This window comes from Chlamydotis macqueenii, chromosome 9 (assembly GCF_036417535.1).
Source record: "Chlamydotis macqueenii isolate bChlMac1 chromosome 9, bChlMac1.mat, whole genome shotgun sequence".
In the NCBI taxonomy this organism is placed as follows: domain Eukaryota; kingdom Metazoa; phylum Chordata; class Aves; order Otidiformes; family Otididae; genus Chlamydotis; species Chlamydotis macqueenii.
In genome coordinates, this window is record NC_141564.1 from 14,771,172 (window position 1) to 14,796,278 (window position 25,107).

General features: G+C 47.7%; 1 protein-coding gene across 2 annotated transcripts in view; it reads left to right on the top strand.

Moving 5' to 3' along the window:
* Window positions 1-25,107, top strand: part of FGF12 (fibroblast growth factor 12) — a 228,899-nt gene that overhangs the window by 107,644 nt on the left and 96,148 nt on the right. Inside the window, exon 1 of one of the 2 annotated variants that reach the window (XM_086754964.1) lies at window positions 17,128-18,249. The exons of the other annotated variant lie outside the window; for it this stretch is intronic. Within the exon in view, the coding sequence (XP_086611090.1) occupies window positions 18,051-18,249 (199 nt within the window). The 5' untranslated portion in view covers window positions 17,128-18,050. Of the gene's footprint in view, window positions 1-17,127; window positions 18,250-25,107 lie in introns of those variants that run through there. 2 annotated transcript variants of the gene reach the window in all.

A 25,107-nucleotide genomic window follows, 5' to 3' on the forward strand; every position in this document is an offset into this window, starting at 1 on the left:
CTTAGAATTGCACTCGGGTGCGCTGGGTGCGGAGCACGAGGGCTGCAGGCTGCAAAGGGGAGAGGCAGTTTAACTCAGTGCTGGGAGAAAACAGATCTGGGGTTTCCTGCAGGGCCAAAAAGTTTGGAGGGAAAAAATGAAGTTTGAAACATTTAGTGCAAAACTCCAACAGAAACACACTTTGTTTCTAACTTGTTAAAAATACTTTGAATAAAGCACCCTGAATAAGCAAATAGGCGTTTGACTTGCAGAGAAAAACATTTTCCTTGCTCTTAGTTCTTTCAAGTTTTTTGGTTGGTTTTTTTTTTTTTCAAACTAGCACTGTAAAATGGCACAAATTCACCAAATATTCTGCTTAAGCCAGCTACAGATGCCTTTTTTTTAAAAAAAAAAAAAGTGGAGATGACGACACAGATCATTTTACTGACATGTCACCCGCAGCACAGGGCACCTGTGCATCTGTCGCAGGAGCTGCCAGGAGCACAAAGGCTCAAGAGCCACTTGTCAGATGGAGGGAAAAGCCCTGCTAAGAACGGCGCAAAGCTTGAGCAGGAGCAAGCGGTGGCCCCGGGTATCGCTGGAGAAACTCTGCCCTTGGAAAATGGCCTAGGATAGAGGAGTTCCTCGGGGCAAGGTCCCGGGGGGCTGCAGAGGGGCAGCCGGATCGCCGCCGCACAGTGCCGCGGGTGTCCGTGTCCCCGTGAGCAGCAGGTGGCAGTGGTGTCGCGGGGAGAGCACCGCGGTGGCGGCAGCTCCCCGGTGCCCCCGCGGGCGGGAGAACCGGCCCCTGGTAAAACCTCCCGGGCAGCTTTGCTACTGGCTGAGCCCTGCTCCCGGCTGCGGAGCGGTGACCGCTGTCAGGCTCCCAGCCTGGCGCCTGGGGTGCTGGCGTGCGAAAGTCCCAGTTGAAATGAATAAAGGCCTTCCAGGCAGCTCTAAAACCCCCTTCCTTTGCATTTATGATCTAAGGGGATTTTTTGGTGGGGAGGTTGGGGTGGTGGTGATGGTCCTTTTCCCCTTCTTTTTTCCTTTTTTCTTTTTCTTTCCTTTTTTTTTTTTCCTTTTCCTCTTTTCCCTTTTTATCTTTTCTCTTTTTTTCCTGTTTTTCCCCTTTTAAAAATATTTTTTTCTCTTTTTTCTTTTCCTCTTTTCTATTTTTTCTCTTTTCTCTTCTTTCTTCTTTACCCTTTCCCTTTTTCTTTTTCTCCTTTTTCCTTTTTTCTTGCTTCTTCTTTCCCTTTCCCCTTTTTCCCTTTCCCCTTTTCCCCTTTTTCCTTTTTTCTTTTCCTTCTCCCCTTTTTTCTTCTTCTTTCTTCTCCTTTTTTCTTTCTTCCTTTTTTTTTTTTTTTTCTTCCTTCCCCCCACTCCCTTTTCTCTTGAGTCAGGGGCGGGGGTGGGGCAGGCCAGGCCACTCCACGAACTGGGTTGCTCTTCTTCGTCCCGCTACGCGGCTGCGGAGCAGCAGTGGCGACCGCCGGCGGCTCGTTGGCCACTGGGCGGCACTGCCGCTCCGCGGCCGCTCGCCCCCGCCCCGGCCGGTGTGCGGGATAGCATTTTTGTATACCGTTTATATGTGCTGTTTGATAATTGGTGGATTTTTTGGAAGCACTTGCAGACGCTAAAAGTGATGGGAGAGGGATGCTTCAAAAAGGGCATCGTTCACGATAAAAATAACGAGTGATGTTCTTCCCGTGTAAATTCAGGAGGGCGTGCAGCTACCTGGACTGATGTAAATAGGTAGTGATTTTAACCCTGATTTTCTTAAATCCATGTGGGTTTGATTGTGGACCCTCCACATCTCTTACAGCACAAAAGCACATGCTACTGTGCAGGGTACAGGGCTGGTCTGCTGCCAGTGACACGGTGGCAGGTGTTTTGTGTCTCTTGATGCAGTGGAGGATGGTGGTACATGGTCAGTCCCAGGGGGACAGCATTGTAGCTTGGTGAAAAGAAACTCAAACTTGTTTTTTTTCCTAATTTCTTTGGTGATTCTTGTATTTTTGCTCAGTTTCAGCAGCGATGCTGGTGCCTTGTATGGCAGGCGCTCTTCCAGCTCCCATAGCTGGCTGCCAGCCCCCTCTGTTGCGTGTTGGTATGCACATCCTCATGTCCTGGGGTTCTCCACCATCATTATAAAAGGGATTAATTGAGCCCCTTCCAATTTCAGTTATGAATACCTGATTCACACTATTCCATATGGAAAAAGAAAAAAATATAGGCTTGCTGTAACCCATAGACCATTGGAAACAAAACTGGGAAAGCTTTGACTTAGATGTAGCGGTGACCAGGATGCCCTCAAACAGAAACCAATGTTGGATTTGAAAGCAAAATGAGATCTTTTCATAATTTTAGAAAAAAAAAATATGTAAAATCATAACCTGGGGAGCTTTGCTTTCTTCCAAATCATTATCTAATTGCACTTCAAATTTTTCTGTGACAGACAAATTCCAAGGTATTTTGCAGTAGCCCCCCCAAAGTAAAAGACCTTGGGAAGTTTTAAAAGTTCTGGGGTTTCCTGAAAATTAACCTTTTAAAGGTTAAATAATGTAGAAAATAAATAAGATTAATTTCAAGCAAAATAAAATAGTTCTGTGAACCCAGTGTTGTTTTCCAGTTTATAAAATTCATTGTAGGAAAAAAAGATGACTCAGTGCAATGCTGTGTATTTTTCTTATTTTTCACTCTCCTCATATGCACAAAAAAGCCCCTGAAAAATTTCTGAAATTGCATATGCTGAGAGCTTTACTCCTACGGCCCTGTGGGGTGCAGTTACTCTTGCTATGCTGCTGCAGTTGGATTTCTCAGTTGTTTACACACGATGGAAAAGGATCTTTCTGAGTGGGAAACATCTCTGTGCAGCCCTGGCGCTTCCCGGGAGCTGGATGGAGGCTGCAGGACCGACCCTTGTTCAGCTTGCTGGAAGGACAGGCCTTCCCCGACACCCACAAGCAGTGTCTCTTACTAATCAAAGTTATTTTGTTGGTGCGACTCTGAGGCCCATGGGGGTTTGGGTGGGATTAGCTGATATGCACTGCTCACCCAGTGCCTGTTTGGGGCACAGGGTCAAGTGTGGCCCAGCCTTGATTGGCACCTCCATCTTCTTCCCTGCTTCTTCCCTTCCTTGTGTTCAAAAAATGTGTAGATGCTGCACTTTGGGATATGGTTTAGCAGGCATGGTGGTGTTGGGTTGACAGTTGGATATGATGATCTTAGAGGTCTTTTCCAACTGTAATCATTCTATGATTCTGGGCTGCTGAGCTCACGTATCATGGTGCTCTCCTTACGGCCTTGCAGCGGGAGGTCAGATATGACAGGGTCTCAGCTCGCAGTGGAAAGGAGCTGAGCTGGATGCCGAGGGGACGCTATGAAAGGTATCAGCTGAAGAGTGTGTTGGTCCTTTCAGAAAGGGGGGGGGGCCTTTCCTGACAGTTCCACCTGTGCAAGCATGGGAGAAATGGGGGCTTCTCTGTCAGCACCCACTGCCTGCATTGCTTGAAAAATCCCACCCTAAAATCCATCTGACCCCCCAGGAAAGTATCTTTGCAAGTTTTCCTATGGTGAAGGCTCACAAAAGTAGTATTACTGCCCTCATTTTATGGATGGGAGGAATTTGAAGCATGGGGAGGAGGGTACGCGCTGGTGGTCACTCTGCGGGTTGGTGGTGGATGTGGGAATCGAAGTGAAGCCTGTCAGCTTGGTGCTTTGCTCTTGGTGTTGAGGATGATCTGCAATGTTTGTGTCTCAAATGCTTCAGTGCTGTGCTTGTGAATCAGAAAAAAAAGACTGCTTTAAAAACAGGCAGTCTAGTTTGAGAGCTGGCATAATCATAATTCCTACGCCACGAGGAGCAAGGGGGGAGGAGCAGATAAAAATCAGAAAATTAGAATTTATTATAATAAAAGCCAAAGTGCTAGAAGCCAAAACTGTCATTGTAATGAAAGCTCTATTTTGATAGTGTCCTATTACGTCGTATAAGAGGTTGAACATGCTTAAGAATATCTTAGTTGGTAATTATCTGATTTATGATATGTAGCTAATGTGTATTTGTTGTTCTGCTGTACATTATGCAGCAGCAATTCATTTCTAAACAACATTAACTGGCAATATAGCAGTTCAGAGCAGAAATTACAGGCATAAACATAAGTTTTGCTTAGACTGAGTAGTAACTAAGTTGAGAGACCGGCAATCCTGCTCGCGGGAGATCTGGGGTGAAGAGCTGAGGGTATGCCTCTCCCTAACTCACCCTGCCAACAGAACACCAGCCCCCTGCCAGATGATACTGGGTATCTCCAAAGTACCCGGCAAGCAGAAAGGAAACATGCAGAAAGATGTGGGTGCCAGCTAGCTGGGGGACCCCACATGTGGGAGCTGACAGCTTCCCTGTTCTGGAATGAGTTTGTGGAAAGTGGTGTCTCTGCAGCCTGCACCAATCAATAGCAAAGATCTGCAGGAGTGGCTTTCAAATTAGATCAGCTTTGTAGCTGGTGTCTGAATGATAGCAACAATATAAACACTTGACTGAATGCCCTCCTGTCATTGCATCCCTAACAACACTCGCATAAGATCATTTGTATTTTATGGGATCTTATTTTCTTTCACTTTATTTCACCACAACACTAAATAAAAACATTCAATAATTGCTGTTGCTTGCTTTAATTCATCAATTAAATGAGTAAAGCTATTATGAGAGATTTGTTTTAAGATTAAACAATTAGCAAAGGTTAAAGGGACAGTAATCATTAAAAAAGCTACTGTCTGCACATCAAATGTCTCCTCATGCTTACAGCATTAAAAAGGGATTTTTTTTAAAGACCAGAAGTAGTGGTGCGACAGATGAGAGAAGGAGTCTCTTGGCTTATGTTATTGCAGGCTATGTAACACCATCTTTTCACAAATGTGTGCAAAAATCCTCCTCGGAAAGGAGGGAGCAGGATGAGTGCAGAGATGTGCCCACTGGTCCTATTGGAAGTGTCTTACTCCTCTGATCTCCAGAAACCATGTCTAATTTCTAGTCTAAATTTATTCTTGGCCAGTTTCTACCCGTTTGCTCTTTTGCCAGCATTGTCCTTCAGCTTATCTGTCCTCTGGCTGCTGTAATTTATGCCCTGTTTACATTTCTTTCTGCCTGGGCAATGAAGATCTATGAAACATGTCTGTTCTGCTTTAGTTTGTAGCCAGTTTCACTTTCTTAATTGCTCCAGTGCCAGGGTTTCAAGCAACACAAGGGAGCATCCTTTGTTTTAAAAAGAAAAGCTTTCATTCACGCTGTACTTTTCAAGGCGTATTTTCTATGTGATTGAAGGTTTATGAATGCTCTGGGGTTTTTTTTCCCCCCACAAAATTGAGAAGCTGTGCCAAATTCAAGCTGACAGAGTCCATGTGAAATGGTTAAATAAATAACAACAGAAAGAAGTCGTTTCAGACCCTACGTTGTGCCAGGGGTCAAGGAAGAAAAGTGAGAGGATTGCATTAGTTGCTCGAGCCGTCCAAGTGCAAATAATAAGGCTGGGAGTAGTATGTCGCCTTTTCTAGAACAAATGCCTGGTGCCTGCCTCCTTATGTCAACTGGTTTTTTTTTGTTTTTTTTTTTGAAGGGGAACTGTGCAGGAGTCAGTCTGGCATGTTGAATTGGGGTGAGAGCTGGTGCACACTGCACAGCCATCGCTTGCACACCCCACGCTTAGCACGGAGCATTGGGAGTGCAAGAAGCTGAGGCCGTAGCTTGCAGGGGGATACCTGGAGCATCAGTGAGATCTGAGTCTGGTTCATTTATGTCCATTTTGATAATCCCAGACTGCATTTTTTTGGCTCATGACAGTTAAGGCTTCCTGATGAATAAGCAAGGACCTGAAAGTTGTTGAAGGTAATGAAGTGTCTATGAAATATGCTCCTTCACAAGGACATGTTTGTGTTGCATATGCTCCTTTTACTGCTACTGTCTTCAAGCTTCTTTACCTGCATCTTTAATGAGGAGGCAGACACGGCCCTGGCAGCTACAGATCTTCACACTTAATTTCCTAAGTGCCTGAGTTGGTCATGAGGAAGTTGCCGCAGACTTAAAAGTAGCTCTGTTTCTCAGTCACTTCATTGTCAAATCAGTCTTTTCATGTGAGGGCACCTTCTTGCACCCCATATTTTACAGCACTTGAGGTGGGCTGGAGTGGGTATTAGAGGCACAGGTTTCTAGAAATATCTGCTGTAATGGACTGATGAAATAATATGTTTACCTCTTAACACTGTGAAGAGAGCATGTATTATTGCCTTTCTTTAACAAGCAGAAAGGTCCCCAAAGTCAAGGAAATGGGAGATAAAGCTTGGATGAGGCTTATGAAAACAAGCCAGGGAAGAAAGAGAGAGCATCCTTGGAACCAGGTCACAACTGACATGCCCATGCCACTGACAGGAGGCGTAAGCCAACCCCCCTCCAGCCTGGAACTGCCGAGCATGTTTTGCTTCGCTTCCTTTCCAGGAATTCAGTGGCTGCTGAAGACAGAGACACCAGCGGATATCTCTGGACATCCAGCTGAGGAACAGGGACGTCAGGAGCTAGATGGATTCATGAAAATAATTTTGTGCATCCTTTTCCCTGGTGAAGAGGATCTGAGACTGTGAGAGTATCAGGATTTCAGCCCCTCTGTTGTTCTGGCCCTCTTTCAGTTCTGAAGGATGCTCTTTGGGCAGAAAATCCCAACATGCCTCTGCAGCTAATGGATAGCTGGTCATCTCTGTGTGGAGTGCTGATGATCTTCCTTGCCGTATTGCCACCTGCACCCAGCACAAAGCCATGTTCTCCTTAATTACTGACAAAAAATGTCTCTTCAGAAGCCTCCCAATAATTACTCAAGTACCCACTTAAGTGGCTTTTAATTTAGGCACCCTACCCCCACACTTGTGCATTTTCCAATTGCCAAGCACAGCTTGTCTTATGTATAACCTTCTGCCAGAAGAAAATGCAAATAACTTGCCCCCGCTTTATACCCTGTTCCCTGAACTCCAGTGAGCCCATAGAGTCTCAGAAGATGGTATTTCCAACAGGCTAGAGCAGGAGCCTTCAATCATAATGAAAGATGAAAGTTCTTATTGTGAATTTCCCTACACGCGACAACATTTGGCAACACTACAGCACCTTTTGTTGGAGTGCTGCTGGCTGCCTTGCCAGCTCGTCTCGTTATGACAAGATGGGAGGGGGTTGCCTCTTTGCCCCTACTCTGGGGCAGGAGTGTCACACAGCAGACAGCTGCCCCAGGAGCACCCATGGGCTCCTGTAAATGCCATGGGGCAGGGGACAAGGATGAGCCACGGCCATCGTGCTGGGTGCTGCAGGAGGGGCAGCTGACACTGTCCCTAGAGCAGAGGGATGGGAGAGTTCCCAGCTTTGCAGCCTTCTTTGTGGGGATAGAAAGGAAAACTCAGGGGATCCTATCCTCTCATCCTGAAGGACTCAGCTGCGTTCAGAAGGAAAGGCTTTAGGACATGACTTTGACGGGTAAGCAGGATCTGTTGCCTGTTTCTCCATGCCCAATAGAAGGCATTGCTTTCTCTGCTTATTTCTACTGTTTTACTGAGGTAGTCTCTGGACACCAGATTCAATCAGCAACTTGTTTGTAGCAGGCTCTGACAGCCTTTAACTGAATAATGGTTTTTTTCTGTTACGTGATGGAATAGGACCAAAGAGACACTAACTCTTTCCCTGAAGTGGGAAAAGAAACATGCATATGAAGGGGGAGGTATGGCCAGAGAGGAGGAAAGAAATCACACTGTACAGGAATTCCTTGTCCAAGACAGGAGCCATAGAGAGGTCATGAATAAAGGACACAGGGTTGCCCATGTCCAAAAGCTATTCTTGGAGAGCCCCAGAAGAGCCCTACAAAGTGGTTAGTGCAGCCGTTGCAGCTTCTGCTTTAAGCACTTCTGGAGTTCAGCAGTCTGAGGGCAGAAAAGGCCAAAACTGTAATTCATGTCAGAGAGACATGTATGAGTGATACAGGTTGGGAGGCTGTGATGAATGCCTGCAGAAGGAGCAGCCAAACAATTGGTAGCAGTGCTTTTTTTTTCCCTTGAAAAGTGCCACTTTATCAAAACTGTGAGAGGCAGAAAGGAAATAGTCATTTCAGAAGAGCCTGTCGCACAGGGATTTAAAGACCCAGTTTCGTGCCGCTGCTCTGCCTACTGCAAAAGCAGAGACTTGAGTCTCGGTCTTGAAAGTGGTGAGACCACCAGTTCGACCACAGCAGTACACCTTCTTGCTCTTCTGGAATTTCATAGTGAGCCCCAAAAGGTGTCATTTGCCTTCCTTGTGAGGAAGAAACACGACTTTGAACCCAAGATTTTCTGCAAAGTGGATTTCTGCTCATGTTAGCTCTAATACTGACTGATGCTGGGTGAGTCTCAGCAGTTAGGCAGAAGGTATTATTCATGATTGCGCAGGCTGGTGTCCTGCTTCACTCAAGTCAGGACTTCACAGAGCAAGCCCAGTAAGTCCTCTCTGGCTGGCACGTCCATAGGGTGAGAAATTTCTAGATAAGTGGGACTTGGACTAGATGTTAGGAAGAGCTGTTCTCAGCTGAGGGTGCTGCAGAGCCACATTCCCAAGGGAGCTGCACAGGTCCCTAAGCAGGGGTCGGAGCACTGATGCAGGTCCCTAAGCAGGAATCGGACCACTGCTGCAGGTCCCTAAGCAGGAATCGGACCAACCTTGTCGGAGATGATGAAGGTACTGCTGGCACAGTACAGGAATGACATCTCCAGGGTCCTTTGTACCTTGTGCACTATGATATCAGCTCATCTATTTTTGAAAGAGGTTGGCTTTTAGGGTAAAATGATAGAGAATCCATCACAACTCTTGCCATATCATTCTCTTGATGAATTACCTTTGCCATTAACAATAAACATGAGCTTTGCCTTGACTCATAGCCTCCAGATCTCATTCTGGATTGAAAGAGCCCCTACTTTTGAAAATGTTCTTACTGAGAGGTGAGAGATTTATCAGTCAAGGCCAAGCCTTCTCTGTCATTCTCTTGGATACAGAGGATCTCAACCATTTTTCTTCTATGGCCAGATTTTCAGCAACAGCAAACTGTCAGTGGCCACAGTATGAATAGGCTAAATGCAGCTGAGTACCAAGAGCAGTTTCACCCGTGGCCCCACGTGAATCCCCTGTAGATGTGCTTATTACTGCAATAAAGAGACCGAACCGCTCGAGGCTCTCGCTCTACCCATAGCTCTCTTGGAGGTGTGTTCTGATCCCTACCACTTCTGAAGTGTGGCAACCAGACTTTGTGACTTGTGTGACACCAATGATTGCTGCGCTGGGTACAAATGTGACAGAGTATTTCTGCTTCTGCTCCCTATTGTTCCATGCAAATTGCTCCCATGGGCTTGGGCTCTCCTAGCTGCAATTCTGTGGAGAAAGCTCCTGTTCAGATGTATCTGTCATGTTTTCTAATTCCTAGAGTCACTACTTTCTTGGGGAAAAGTGCCCAGTCTTGAAGTAATACAGATTGCATTATTTATCCCTAGATGTTTGATCTTGCTGCATTAAATTGAAACTTGTTTCTAAGAATTCAGTTTCCATGTCAGTTCAGTTTAGTCTCTTCACCAGACCTGCTGGGATCATTAATTACTGCTGCGTTAGTCTTTGTATCCTTGGCAAACTTAGATTTGCTTCCAGGCCAGTGATATCTTTATTGGTGTCTGGATTGCAGTAGCTGTGAGAGTCCAAGGAGAGAGGACACAGGATTTCATTTTACTGGAGAGATAGAAAAGTTGATTTATTGCTGTGGAGGGAAATAAATTGCAATGCAAAGAGCAAGAGATGTGTTTGGAGGCCAGGGGTATGTGTGGGAAGTGATGTATTCACCCAGATACTTTTTACCCAGCACTTCAGATCAGTGGGGAATGAGGGAGTCTTCAAACCTTGTCCTAGCTGTATGGCAGTTGTAATCTCTTATTTACATGTAGTGTTGAGTACGCCCTTGCAGTATGCGGGAGAAATAACCAGGTTTGGTTAAATAAGATGCAATCTGGATGCATGTAACTTCAGAGGCATCCTGAGGGCAGGATTAATGTCCTAGAACTCCTGTTCTGCAGAGCTTGATGGCAATGCGAGTACCGGATTTTCTTAGAGTCACTGCATTTCTCACAAACTCTGAACTGCAAGGAGTCTTTGCTGAGTGAGAGAGCAACAGACTGCCCCTTTGAAGCATTGCTCTTCTGACCCAGCGGGATCTGAGTTATGACCTGGCTCAGAATGCAAGTGCTGGGCTTTTTATGGATTTGGAGGCTGCATGAAGGGACAAGTGAAGTTTGGGGTCAGGGAACTTTCCAAAGCCTCTTTAGGTCTGGCAGAATCTGTTACGTGCAGATAGAGAGATTTATGGGTCTGGGGGGAGTTTTTTATTTCTCCTTGACAGCTTCTCTCCCTTCCTCCCCTCTTGACCTATGCCACTGCAACACATGTGCAGTAAGGAGGCTGGTGTCTCCAGTCTCCAAGCCTTGACTTGCTGGGGAGCAGATGGTCCCACATCCCTGCTGGGGGAAAGTGATAGGGGTTTCATTCTCCCTCCCTTCTTTTTATCATTCTCAAACACATAATTGGGCTGTTTTGCCTCAGACAAGATCTAATCAGGAAGGATCTGTTTGACTTTCAGCAAAGTCAGCTTGATGGAAACTTTAAATTGAAAGATTTTCCTGACACCCTTGAAAATGGTTTTGGTTGGAATCAGTGTCTGGCTGCATGGTTACAACGTGAAGAGATTTCACAGCTTGAGCAGCTTTCCTTCCTCCCAGGAAGGGAGGAAAAGCATGGGAAGCCCTTAGACCTCCTGAGCCCAGGGGTTTGGGGGCCCTGGGCCTGAAACTGCACTGAAAACTGAGGTCACACTCCCCTCTCCACCCAGACCACAAAACCTTCAAGCAGGTGATGTAAAGCCAGACACAACCAGGTTCAATGTCCATGGGATTTGGGCACCTCTTGCATTATGCAAACTGTAAGCCAAAATGGGCTACAGGCTGTCAGTAAGTAGGATTCAAAGAGAATGATGGGGATGGCTGACCTCTCCTAGGGAGCGGGAAGGTTGTAGGAGCTGATTCGTTCATGAAAAGTGCCACTGCCCTGAGGTGTGAGGACTAGGTCTCTGCTTCAGAGAGAGAAGAGCTTGATGTGTGTGTATTCAGCCTCAGGCTCACAACTGGGGTTGTTCTATGGTGGCTATTTCACTTATACCAGCCTCAAGCTCCAGCTTGGCATTAAAAGCACAAGAGATGTGGTCTTTTCCTCTTTCTTGCATGTTGTGAATGTAGATGCAAGATGTAAGACCTGGGATGAAATCTAAAGTCCACGCTCTCCCTCTCCTTCCAGTTCCTTGTAGTTTTTGTGGCTTAGGGCTATTAGATGGGTGGCTGTGGGTAAAAAAAGTCCCAAAGAGGGCAGATGGAGGGAGTTGCTGGATATTGGGAGATGCCCAGTGAGGAAGAAGAGGCAGAGTGAGGAAGGAAGGGAGGCAGCTCTCTGTCCTGTCTTTTAAATTCAGCAGCTATAGTGCAGGGAAGAAGACCATAGAATCACAGAATGATTAGGGTTGGAAGGGACCTTTAAAGGCCATCCAGTCCAACCTCCCTGCAAGGAGCAGGGACATCTCCAAGTGGATCAGGTTGCTCAGAGTCTTGTCCACCCTGGCCTTGAATGTTTCCAGGGATGAGGCACCCACCACCTCTCTGGGCAACCTGTGCCCGTGTTTCACCACCCTAATTGTAAAAAATGCTTTAATTATGTCCAGTCTGAATTTACCTCTGTGTGTTTTAAAACCATTACCTCTCATTCTATCACAACAGGCCCTGCGAAAGAGTTTCTCCCCATCTTTCTTATAAGCTCCCTTTGGGTGCTAGAAGTATACTTGAGTTTTCTTTCTGTATGCTTACATGGGTGCTTCTAAGCCTGGAGCAGCTGGTTGGCTGGCTGTCCCTTGCTGAGGAAGAGAGGGCTTTTAGTTCTGCCTTGCACAAGGTTATCTGCAAGCAGGGTACCAATCCCTGCATTGCTCCTTGATTGGAGACCCTTCAGTGAGGCCTCCTGCCCACATTGCCGTAATGACTGAAGTGCCATGTGGGAGCTGTCTCTGGGCACGTGTTTGCAGGCCCTTTCTTTTGGACTCCTGCCACTGACGAAGCCACAACTGAAGGCCGTCACTGCAAGGACAGCAGTTTCTCATGCCCCGATCCCATTGGGGAAGACAATGGCAGAATGGTTGATGACCAGGACTGTCGGGGTGGGGTGGTAACAGCAGCTGTGTAATGAGCCTATCTTGACCAAGCCTAGGTCTTGCTCTGCTACGTGGAACCAGGACACCTGTCTGCAGGGCGGTCTCTTTTCATATGTGAAAACAATTTCAGATGCCCCCTGCTACTACTCCTTTTCAGGCTTTGTTTTGGGGAGACAAGCTTTGCAGCAAGATGTAGGCACCAGAATCGACCGTAGATGGTGTCCCTTCCTGCCATTTTCAGCAGGTGCTTCCAGAACCCAGGAGACAAAGTCTGTTCAGCCATACAGGAGGCTTCTTGAAGAGAAATGCATCATGGCATTTTCATTCCTAGACAGCCACAGTTGCCTTCAGCGAAGTAAAGCTTTCTTGTGTTCCCCTGCCTCCACCTGGCAAAGGCAACAAGTCACTGAGGAGAAATAAAACCTTCTGTTACGTAGAAATAATCTCTTAAAAAGGAAAAAAAATGTATAAATGTGTAAAATTCAAGTAGAATTATGTGTTTTTCTGGCCTCCAGTTGGTTTTGCTGTGTTGGTGCTGCTTGTGGCCCGGTTTTTGCAGCAGTGGTTTCATTCTTCAGTCTGTGTAACCACTTACCTGCCGCTTGCCCCAGGGCACAGAGGAGCCCAGCTTCTCCCCAGGCTGGAGCTCTTTTTAAAGACACAGGGTAAGCTGATGAATACTCCTCGTGATGAGTTGCAAATTTTATTTTAATTGAATCTTTGAAGCCAAAAAAGGGGGCGAGGGGCCCATTAAATAAATTATTTTAATATAGCAATCAGATGATGCAGGCTCTTCTGTGTTTATTAAAAGGCGTAGTCAGCTCAGAGCTCAGCTGTGCGAGAAAAGCCCAGAAAGCCAGCCAGTTTTCCTGCTTCGCGGCTGTTTCAGGGCCAGATCTCTCTCCCCGAACAGCATATTTTAAAGTCGCCATGTGAATTCTTGTTAGGCATCCAAACACAGATATAAAAACCATGCATTGTAAACAGAATTCGCCTGCACATAAAAAGAGCAAAATACTGTGAGGTCTTGTCTTTTCTTTATCGGGTTACCCAGGCATGCTCTTTTTTAAAAAAGTCCACCCACGCAGAGAGACTGGGGAATGCCAAAGCTGCATGAATTTTAATTATGCTAGACACGCAACGAGAGGCTACCTTGTAAAGAATAAAGTTAATAAAACATGGATATGGGCTTAATTCTGCTTAATAAGCAGCCCTGGCAATGCACGTTTTAGATGTAATTTACACAGTGTGGAAATTGGGTACAGTTCTTAAAAGGTGTCTGCATGTAGACTTTCAAACTCACCAGTGCCTTCCTATTGGGAGAGATTTGTTGCTATGCTGCTGTAAAATGGTGAATTTTAGGCTATTCATAATTATTGGCCAGAGATGGGTGTCTTTCTTTTCCCCATTCAACTACAGCAATACGCATATAGATTTTAAAGTGGTATTAAATTTTAATCTGTTCCTTAACTCTCATGCGTGCATTTTCAGTAGCTATGCAGATAAAACGGCAAAATACCTGCGTATCTTTCTATCTGTAGTTAGCCCTGTGTGTACAGAATTAGTAAAGCAGAGATATGCCTAATGACTGAACCTACAGAACATAGCCCATGGCTTTTGAAGCCTCTATGAAAAATAAACAGGATATTCTGTTTGCAGCCCTGCGGGAATTATTGCACTTCACTAAGGAAAGATGCCAATAACCTCAGTTTTGACCTAGATAGATTGTTCTGTTTAGGAAGGTAAGGGAATGCAATTCTAGATCTCTTCTCTGTGCAAGCCACCAAAGCCCTGAAATTCAGCCAAGCCTTCATTTTAAACCTCAGCACTGAGGACAGAAGAGCTTATTTATCAAGTGAACAGAACCTTCAGACATGACGGTGTCTTGAAATGTTTGTATTGGCCTCCTTCCATAGCGTGTGCCTAATCCATAGGCTCCTGTATGCTTAGGGTGGGGTGGGCATGTTTAATAAGCCTTGAGTCTGATTCTCCCACAGCCATGGGGAGTCCAACCCTCTGCCTGCTTCTGTGTGCAGGATGGGGCCTTCCTCCACAAACTGCAGGAGGAGCATCGGCATATCTCTCCAGCGTGATCAAAACACCGTCATGCTTGTTCATTTTATGAATCAGTGCTGTTCTCTCCTTCCCTCTGCAGAGTGCGCACTGTGCAGCTTTCCAGTCTGGGACTGGAGGTGAGGAGGGAGCCCAGTGGAGAAGAGGCAGGGGAGAAAAATTGCCTCAATAATTATGTAATAGAGAGAATATTATATTAAATCATATTATATTGGATCATATTTAATATAAACTGATAAATATGTTAGTTTTAAAAGTACTTTAAGGAAAAATGGCATATTGGCCCAGTTTGGTCAAACAAATCAGGTTCCATGAGTGGCAGTGAAGAATGCAGCCCCTGGATTCAGCAGGGACTGGTTACTATGGAACAGCATAGGCTGAAACACCCTCAAAGAGTAGTAGCTGATACAGATGCAAATGGAAGATGTCTTGAGCCTTGTTTACCCAAATGGAAGTTGAAGGAGAGAACTCCCACTGGCAGAGACCAGAGCACATGTAGGCCTTTCTGGTTCACTTGGCAGCCCACCTAAGGTAAGGTTTCACCTGCAAGAATGACAATGCAGGAGCATGATGAGGTTGGTCTTCGGTTCTCCAGCTCAAGACTGCTCTGGGCTTGCTTGGTGTTTGTAAAAGCATAGGCTCATTAGAAAATTTTGTGAAGCTGGGGCATGATCCAGAGTGGTGCAGAGCAGATGCCCATGCCAGTAAAGTCACCAGGAGTTCATGGCACTATGCCCGTGTTCAGAACCAAACTCCTTGGCCCTTTCTAAATACAGACAGACCTGCGTGTTAGCAAATGCAACATTATATTCAGTTTCACAAGCTCTGCTTTAATTTAATTCCATCACTGCAGAGGCAGAGAGACCTGGGAGAGAAGCATTTCTTCTTCGAGTTGCAGCAGCTCTCTTTTCAGATCCACAAATCACCAGAAGAAGAACTGTGACCAACTTTATCACTGATTGGGATCACTTTTAAGTGCAGAGCTGCTGCTTGTAGTTTACAGCTACACAGGAAAACAAATTAGTCGCACGTCAAAATAACTGAAACTTATCTAATATGGGGGAGGATAAACCAGCATTCTTTCACCAGAGATTTGAAGACTACAGGCAAAAAAAGTATTTTTATATAGAGACAGAAAACCTCTTTCTTGGGAAGATATCAGATTTGCTCACATCCTTTGAAGATGGAGCTTTGGATAATTCACTGGCAGTTCACAGTGATTCTCTGATTGCAAACCGCTTTCTTTAGGCCATGCCTGTACCTTGTACTGCAACATTCTTTGATGTCAAGTGAAATAATCCAGCAGAGAAAATTAAAATATGAAGCATTTTGGTTATAGGAAAGGGAAGAAAAATCTTTATTGATTGGGACAGTGAAATCTGCTCAAAAAAGTTGGCAGCAGTTAAAAAGAGATCAACAGCCAAACATTTATATCTCCCAAATGGTTTTGAATATCTTCCTCCCCTGTTCTCTTCTGGAGAACTCGATTCCACCTCGTTTCGGCATGTGTGGGGATTAAGAGTGGAAATCAGGAAGTAATGCCAGAGTTCAGGTAATCTTTATGGACATAGTGGGTGGTTTTTTCAGTTGCCTTTTTTTTTTCCCCAATGCATTATAACAGCTGAAGTTCTTGCAACGAAGTAGTTACAAAGATTATTTTGCTGAAGCTGGTCATTTCCAGGGGGGTGTCACTAACTGGTTTAACGTGCCCATTTCAGCTGGGTACACGCTTCACCCCTGCAGTTTTGGGACTGGATTCGGTCTCGTCCTGCGACTGGTACTCGCCAAAGCGTAGGTGGGGCAGGTCTCCTCTTCCCAGCCGACACGCCCCCTCCCTCTGTACGCTCCCCCAAGGATCTTGCTCATCACCCTCTGCACATACACCCGTTGGCTGTGACTTGAACCTGAAATCTGGAGAGCGCCGTTCTTCTGGCAGCAGCAGCCGTTGCTTCTGTGGATAACCACAGACATATTTCTGCATCTTGAATTTTGTTTCAGTGCAGTTTTGCGGCTGGAGATCCGAGGGAGCCAGCTCGGCTTCTGCGGGTTGTCCCGAGCAGAGCACCCGCTGACATACCGGAGGGGGTCCGGCCTTGGACCCCACCTCAGAGCGCCGGGGGCTGCCGCCCCCTCTCTGCTCCCGAGAGAAGCGGGGATGCTCGGCGGCTGGCGCTGGGTACCTGGGCACCCACAGCAGTGGCCAGGGTGGCCGCAGAAGTCACGGGCGGCCCCCTGGAAGGGGGCGGGCGGGCCTGCGGGGTTGGGGATGCCTGGTTCTCGCGGGGGGCGGCGGGGCGGGCCGGGGGCTGCCCGGGCGGAGGGGCTGAGACGCCACCGAGCTGCAGTTGCCTTGCTTTGCCTGCGCGATTTTTCTCATCCGAACCTCGATCACGTAGGATTGCGTAGAGAGTTGGGCGAGCGGGAGCAGCTGCAATTCTTCCCCCTGAGCCCAGAGCCCGGGTCCCGGCCAGCACCGACCCGCCCGCTCGCCGTGGGGCTCCCCGCCGCCTTGGCAGCAGCCCCGGCGGCGTGGGCGTTCGGGGGGGCCTCCCCGGCCCCTCCCTCCTCTCGCCCCCCTCCCTCTCCCCTTCGCTCCTGGGCCGGACCGGAGGATGCGGGCCGGCAGCTCGGCTCCTCCTCGCCCGGCCGCCGTCGGGCGGCACCGCGGAGCATCCTGAGCCCCGCACGGAGCAGCGGCAGCCGCACCCCCCCGCCCTCCGCATCCTCCCCGCCTCGCATCGCTCCTCCCGCCGCGGCAGCCGGGCCCGGGCCCGCCCCGGTGCCGAGCGCTCCGCAGCCTGCCGCCCCGCCGGGCAGGACGATGTGGGTTGCTGCCGTCGGGGAGAGCCGCTGCTGGGGCACGGGCGGCGAGCAGGGCTGGGGGAGCTGCGCCAGCCATGGCGGTGTGAGCCCGGGCCGCCGAGCTGCGGCGATGTGAGCCCGCACCCGCGGCCGGGGCTCTTCTTTTTTTTTTTCTTTTTTTTTTTTCAATTTAATTTTATTGTATCGCCTCTTTTTTGTTTGTTTGCTGGCCTGGTGCTGTTTCCCGTGGCTGTTTTTCCCTTCCCCTCCCGCCCTCTCTGCGAGCGGAGTGGGGAGGGGGGGGGCGAAAAGAGGAAGAGGAGGAGTGCAAACAGAAATGCAGCGGGGCTCGCCCTGAGCCCGGCCGCGGGAGCGGAGTGGAGCCGCGTCCATGTGCGCGCACTGCCGCGCCGCGCCTCCGAGCCAGCGGGCTGGGGCAGGGTCTGGCCGCGGGCCGGGGGTGTTCTGACTCATCCCACGGCCCCTCGCCGGCGGGAGGAGCGGCACCGCGCCGCAGGGACCCGCGGATCCTTCGCGCCCTCCTCCGCTACCCCTCACCTCTCTTTGGACACAGCGGCAGGACCTTTGCCAGCGGGGCAGCCGCCTTCCGGATTTACAAGGCGTGGGGGAGCCGCCAGCCCGGCCCGGAGGGGTTTCACCGACGGCCGCCCGCGCCGGGATTTGCGTTCCCGGGGGACAGACCCATGGGCGGCGGGGTCCAGCGGCCAGCCATGGTTGTTAGCCCGGCAGCCCTGCTCCGCCTGGCCGGCTGAGCCCTCCCCGGCGCCGGGACTTGGGGCTGCAGCGCTTTAAACGGGGCGTCCCCCCGTCCCAGCGGGGCGCGGCTGCTCGGCCCCCAGCGCGCCCGGTCGGCGACCCCCGGAGCGGCGCGGGGCGGGGGGCCCATGAGCGGCGATGGCAGCGGCTATCGCCAGCTCGCTGATCCGGCAGAAGCGGCAGGCGAGGGAGTCCAACAGCGACCGGGTGTCCGCCTCCAAACGCCGCTCCAGCCCCAGCAAGGACGGGCGCTCCCTCTGCGAGAGGCACGTCCTGGGGGTCTTCAGCAAAGTGCGCTTCTGCAGCGGCAGGAAAAGGCCGGTGAGGAGGAGACCGGGTGAGTACGGCGGCCCGGGAGCCGTGGGGACCCGCTCCGTGGGGTGGGGCAGCCCCCGGTCCGCCCGGGATGGCTGCTCGGGGCGGGGAGGGGGAGCAGCGCCGGGGCTCTCCCGGCAGCGCCAGGTGCTGTCTGGGGACAGGCGTGTTCTCCGCCCGGCTTTTGGGCTGGGTCCTGGCGGGTCCTCTTCCCCGAGCTGGTGGGATGGGTGGGCACAGACCAGCCGCCAGCATCCTTCTGCCGCTCGCCGAAGCGTGAGCAAAGCCCGAGAGACCCGGCGGCTTCATCTGTGCTGGCTTCACCCAGATTTGTATTTTTCCACCTCCCCGTAGGCATGCTTTTTAAACAGTCTCCTCTTATTTTCTGCATAGTGACAAGGAAATCGATAAGCCGAGGATCAATTAGAGTTGTGGCCATTTGATAACTAGATCCATCAAGTGCTACTTCCCAAGCAGAGTTGTGTAGGGAATTTCATTAGCTCAGAAAGCTTTCCAAATGGCAGCTGCAAGACTGTTACACCCAACAGTGAGCTTGCAAGGACCTGGAAATGCATTTTAGGGTAGTCTTTTTTCCCTTCCTTGCCTTTATCTTTTTGTGTGTGCATGTGCTTGGTCTTGGTTCCTTGTGGAAAACTTCAGCCCTAGTGTACGTGTTGCTCGCATTGCCACAGTGAAGTCCCACCACCCACGGTTTCAGTTCTGAGCGGTGCTTTGTGCTCTCAGCCGTCCTTGGTAGGCGTGAGAACTCAGTACCTGGCAAGAGTAGGCCTTCTGGGATTTCTCAGTGGAATTAGAATTTACTTCTTCTTTTATTTTTCCTTTGCTATAAATCCCCACTAAGGTAAGAAAACAGCAATTGGATTGAGAAGCTGCTGCAAACACGTACTTTTCTCAGATGTCTGTTAGTATCACGGGTAAAAACAAGACATACTCGTTTACTCCATTCCACGCCATCAACCTGCATAATCCGCTCATGTTTCCGTATACATTAGTATTTTGTTTGTTGCTCAGTCTCTTCATGAAACCCCTTCTCCGCATCTGAAGTCTGTCAGTCATAACTCTACAGCAGGGTGTCAGAGCTAGCTGAGGGCTGCCCTTCTGGTCTTTAAATTGAGGTACATAACCTATACTTGAGTGAGGAACAAAAAGAAATAGAGGGAAAGCCTCTCGCCATAGAAGGTCACTTACTTTTACTGTTGTCAACAAAGGGGAAGGAACAATTCTGTTGGATTGCTGTCAGCGCCCCTGATTCACAGGCTGTGGGGCAGGGACTCTATTTAGTTTGCAAGTCTTGAAGCATTTTGCTATGCAGGGGCTTAGGCTGTAAAACCAAACACTTGAACGGTCTTTTTTAAAGCAGCTACTGAGAGAGGATGCAAAATATCTGAAATACAGCGGGACTTGAAATATTGAAATGGAAAAAAGTTGCTTTTTTTTTTTTCCTTTTCAAGTTATGATGAGTGGTAGCTTGCTGGACCATCCTATATATTAGTTATCCTACGAGCGCAGACCAAAACATGGCTTTTGCCCAAAAAGTGTCGTCATTTTGTCTCAGGAGTCACTCTTTGTAGGACCAAGAGTGGGACCTCGAGTCTCACTGATGAGATCTTTTCCCATTCCTCTTTCCTCTCCATCTTCTATTGAATGAGGTCCCTCAGGGACTAAAAGGGCTGGGAAGCCTGGACCTGTTACCTGGATTCCAAGATGCTTTGGCTCATTACAGTTGGGGTGACTTTTGCAGCAGGGTGTGGTTGGTGAGGGTTTCTGTTGGTCCTACCGCAGTGCTCCCAGCTGCACAGATCCAACTCTGCTTGCTTTGGACTCACTAAATGCCTGTGAAAAATGGATGAATTCTAAGAATTCCCTCAACTTGCATGGACTTCCATGCTGAGGATGGCGTTCAATAACTTCAGATCAGAGTGATTTAAGGAAGACTTTATTGACTTAGAAGAAGGATCAATGCTACTCAGTGCTGTGAAAATAGAGCTGTTCAGTCTTTAGAGCTGTCAGCCAATCACTCGATCACTCGTAACTGGTACTGTATTGATTTTATAAAATTAAAGACATGCTTTGTAAAAAAAATTCAAGTGTCCTTTTGTAGGCTATGGACTGTGTCTGCTTTAGTTCCCTACATCCGTCTTTTAAATAGAGATTTATTTCACTGGTACATCCTATTCCTGGACTCAGGTGTGTTGTGCAGAAGGCAGCATGCCACTGGGTTTGCTGCTACTCAGATTGTTTATTCAGGGAGTGTATTGTGCCCAGATAACTTATTCATTGCAGAGTCGCTCTTCTGCATAGATAATGACATGCAAATGAATTGAAACTGGTTTAAAGAAACGTGCACACATTGTGCAGTGACCCACAACCCCGGTGATTATGTGTACTTAATGATACGCTGGCTCAGTAGTTTGCAAGTCCGTGAAAGGAACACGAGAAACATCCATGTTCAAAAGGGGTACAATCCCATTTGGAAATGGTACAGTGCTAGGGGAACTGTCTTTACCTTTTTAAACATGACCTTGTTTTATGGCTATGGGAGTAACTGTCAAAATACTTTGCATTTACAGAGTGATTTTCATCTGTAGTACTCAACAAGCTCTACTAAATGGGGAGAATTCTCCCCATTTTACAGAAGGCGAGACCAAGGCATGGAGCAGTTACCTGACACAGAGACTGAATTTCTGATGCTCGTTCCAGCACGCCGTGCTTTGGGCCCCCCGCCACCAGTGAGCTTACGATGTGGCAACGGTGGAGCCACCTTGTTGCCACCTGGACCATTACAGAAATATGACTTTGATGGGAGTTCAACTTCCCTTTGCTCTTTGCTTTTGTAAAAGTAACTGTGCGAGCTCACGTCAATTAGGTGTTTTTAGTATGTGACTCAAACAGTGCTGTAGCTAAAATATTCAGTAAAGACGTGTGCGAGCAGAATTACTTTGCACTGGTTGGCACCTTGTGCTGCACTTCACAGCCTGTGCGAAGCGAGAGTGAAATACTCCCGCTCTCGTATGAGAAGGGAGAATTCTCACCCGGTAGCTGTTCAGGCTCGCTTGGCGGAGGGCATGAGTATTTGCAGTTTTTGGCAAGCTAAGGGGAACATGGCCTGTGCAGGGACATTTGTATAATCAGAGCTATGAGTTCCTACGGAGGGTAGGCTGCAGAAACATCTCATTTGTCAGCTGCAATTAAATGAACACTTGTTTCGTCTGCCTTTTTGATAGGTGAAGGCAGCTCTCTCGCGTGCACGCTGTATGTTCTTTTGTATTTCTTGCACATGTTTGGCTCTAAGATGAGTTATCAATGTAAGACAGACTAAATAAGGACACTGAGTGCTGTGAACTAAGCTGAAAATATGGACATATGGGCTTAACCCCATTATTGTGAATTAATACAGGTCATTGGCCGCAGCGAAATATGTGCATGTTGAACAACACCTGTCTGGTTATATGTATAAGGTACAGTTAGAAAGAATTAAATTATATATTTTTCTCTGACCATAGTAACTCGATAGAGGATGCAAAAGAAATTGCTGTATGGCATGGCTTTTTGGTGCAGGTTCAAGAGATAGATCCTTTATCAGAGAATGATAGATCCAAGAGGTGAATGCAGAAGACGAGACAAAGCAACTCTCTCTACATGGTTTCTCTGTCAACAAATGGTTGAACCAAATAGTTGCATCCCCTTTGTGGCTGAATTAAAGCATCCAGGTATGTCCCTTCTTCAGCTGTTTTGTAACAGGCTGGAAACCCTGGGCTGGTGGGTCCAGCCTGTTTGTGAAAGCTGTTGCTGTTGGATCACCGACTGTCTTCTCAGGCAGGACTTGCCCTGGAGAGCCAGGGTGGAGCTGGCTTTCCATCATGCCATGGCCACTGAACGGCTAAGCTGAGAAGTTCAGGGGCCTTGCAGGAAGGGAAACAGGCTGGAGCATCAGGTGCAGTATCTGTGGGGACTGGTGGAAATTTTATCTGAGTGAAAGCCCATTGAAAGGGTGTCGTTACTTGGGGAAATTGTATTTGAATTTGGGCAGCTTTGGGTCAGGCAGTGCCAGGCACTGTGTAGCATCGTCTTCATCCCTTCAGGCATTGCTTCTGTAGATGATTTTCCAGCTCAGAATGCAGAGTTCAGCTGCAAACAGGTTTTTTTACCCCAGGAAAAAGAAAAAAAAAATTGCGTTGGTTTTTTCCCTGTTTTTTTTTTTTTTTTTTTTTTAATGTGGTATATATTTTGTACTTTTTTAGGGAAAGGATACTTTTCCTTAAGGGCATCTAAAGGCTTCTTCCAAAGTGAAGGAAATGGCTCGCACTTAGGAAAAAAGCAGTAACTTAAAACATGGTTTCCCTTTGCAGTATTTCTCATTTTGAATAATAAACGGGGATTTGGAATTTAAAATATACATATGTGAATATTTTTGCAGTAGCATAAGTAAAATATAAGAAGAACTTTAGTTGAAGGACACAGAAGGACTTTGTTCATTTGGAGATTGATTTAAAACATTTGAGAAGTCTGTCATCTCTGCAAGCTGTTAAATTCCCCAAGTTAAATCCTGAAGTCCTCTCTGATTTCATGCAGGGTGAAAATGATGATTGGAGCTCATGGAAAAAAGCACCTTTTTAGCTCCCTGTTAAATTTGTCATAGTCCTTGCCTGCTTTTATGGAATCATAGAATCATAGAATGGTTAGGGTTGGAAGGGACCTTCAAAGGTCATCTAGTCCAACCCCCCTGCAAGGAGCAGGGACATCCCTGACTAGGTCAGGTTGCTCAGAGCCTCATCCAGCCTGGCCTTGAACGCTTCCAGAGATGGGGCCTCCACCACCTTTCTGGGCAACCTGTTCCAGTGTTCTATAACTCGCATCGTAAAAATTTTTTTCCTAATTTCTAATCTAAATCTACCCCCCTCTATTTTAAAACCATTACCTCTCGTCCTATCGCAACAGGCCCTACTAAACAGCCTATCCCCATCTTTCTTGTAGGCCCCCTTGAGGTAGTGGAAGACCGCTATCAGGTCTCCCTGGAGCCTCCTCTTCTGCAGGCTGAACAGCCCCAACTCTCTCAGCCTGTCCTCATAAGAGTGGTTCATCCCAGAACAGCTGTAACATCTGCCTAACGTGTGGAATTTGGCCCCTCTTGCTATAGTGTCCTGATGCCGGCTACGTTATCTCAGTGCATAGCTGCCGCCTGCAGTAGGATTGAGGCTGGATCCCAGCACTTTTCCATAGTATGTGTATGCGTATCTGGGTGTGCGTCCAGCCAAGGGGGTCCATCACAATCTTCTGCTACCTGCTCTGCAGAATTTGGTGCTATGCCCCATCTCTGAGTGACTGGGGGCAATGGAAATGCCTGGAAATCCTGGCATTGCCTGGCCAGCAAGAGCTCTTAGAAGTACTAGCTGAGATGGGGACAAGCATGCCAAGTGACTGGCCAAATCCGAGCCTAGATAACGTCAGGGGGAAGGGGCACAGCCTTGGGAGCGTGTGTCCTTCTTGTTTGGGGCAGTCTGCTGTCAGAGAGGTCTGCTGTTGGTATTGTAAGCTCCTTTTGCACCCCCCGGTGCTAAAAAATGCTGAAACAATCAGGAGGGGGGAAAAGGCTTCCTCCTGCTCATGACAGCTCGGCAGATGGGTTTCATTTTATCAAATTGATCCCCGGGGGTGGTATCACACATGTTCGTGACTTACAGATGTGGTGACTTGTCACGGTGTGTGTCTGTGTGCAGTTACTGGGGAGGGGTTGGAGAGCAACCCCGAGCTCTCTGGCTCTAAAATCTGGGGAAGGACTGCAGGCTCCTGGCTCACTCCAGAGTGTGGAAAGCTCAGCGGCCAGCTCAGTTTGCAACACAGCTTGTGGGTGAGCATGTCAGTCAGTAAGCAGCTTTGTACTAGTTCTGGACTGGATGTGATTGGTGCCAAGAAAATCCATGGAAGTCATCCAAGCTCCTAGAGGGATGGGTATCTTCCCTCCCCATGGCCTCAGGGGTAACTGTGGTTGTGGGAGCAGTGAATATTATTAGCCAGCAGAGGAGGTTCACCGTTAGAGCAATACAAATGATTGATTCCTCCGTCACCAGCCAAAAGGGAAAGTCAGGGCAAAAAGAGGTTCATGAGTGTTTATTTTCCCTTCTCATAAAGTAAAAGATCCAAATAAATCAGTTTATTATTGACTGATATAAATTTTGAAAAAAGGTGCAATTTCATTTCAAGTGTTTTTGTCTGTGTATTTTTCTTTAACTTTCAGGTATATTTCTAAATGAAATGTTGCTTTGAAATAAAAACCTGAAAGTTTGAGTTCCAAAAATACTGAAATGATGACAAGATTTTCTTCCTTCCTTCCTTTCTTGCTTTGCTGAATTCAGCATGAATTTGGAATAATTTCAGTAAACCAGATATTGCATATTTTAACAGATAAGATACCTATTGCAAAAAAAAAAAATATCAACAGCTTGACTTGGGCAGTGTGCAGAGCAGAGCTGCCATGGGAGCTGAAGAGATTGTGACAATCTCACTCTTGTGAGAGACAAACATGATCATGAGTCTCACTGTGTTGAGAAGCAAGTGCAAACTCCCTTAGGCTTATCTTCCTTCTTTCCCCTCCCCAAACGGGCACACCATGAACTGCCGGATAGCGCGGTGGCCAGGTAGGCGTTTGTTCCACCCCTCTGGTGTTTGTTCCATTTGATCCATCCCTCTGAAAAGTCACGTGCATGTTATTTCTGGGAGTTTCCTACTCCCATACAGTTGAAGCCAAGCTGTGATTTATTATTATTAAAATCAAAGCAAGAATTTTAACAAGCAAAACATGTCAGAGATTGACATCCGTTTCGTATTTGCCAGCTCTGTGGCTTGGCTGGAGAAGGTGACC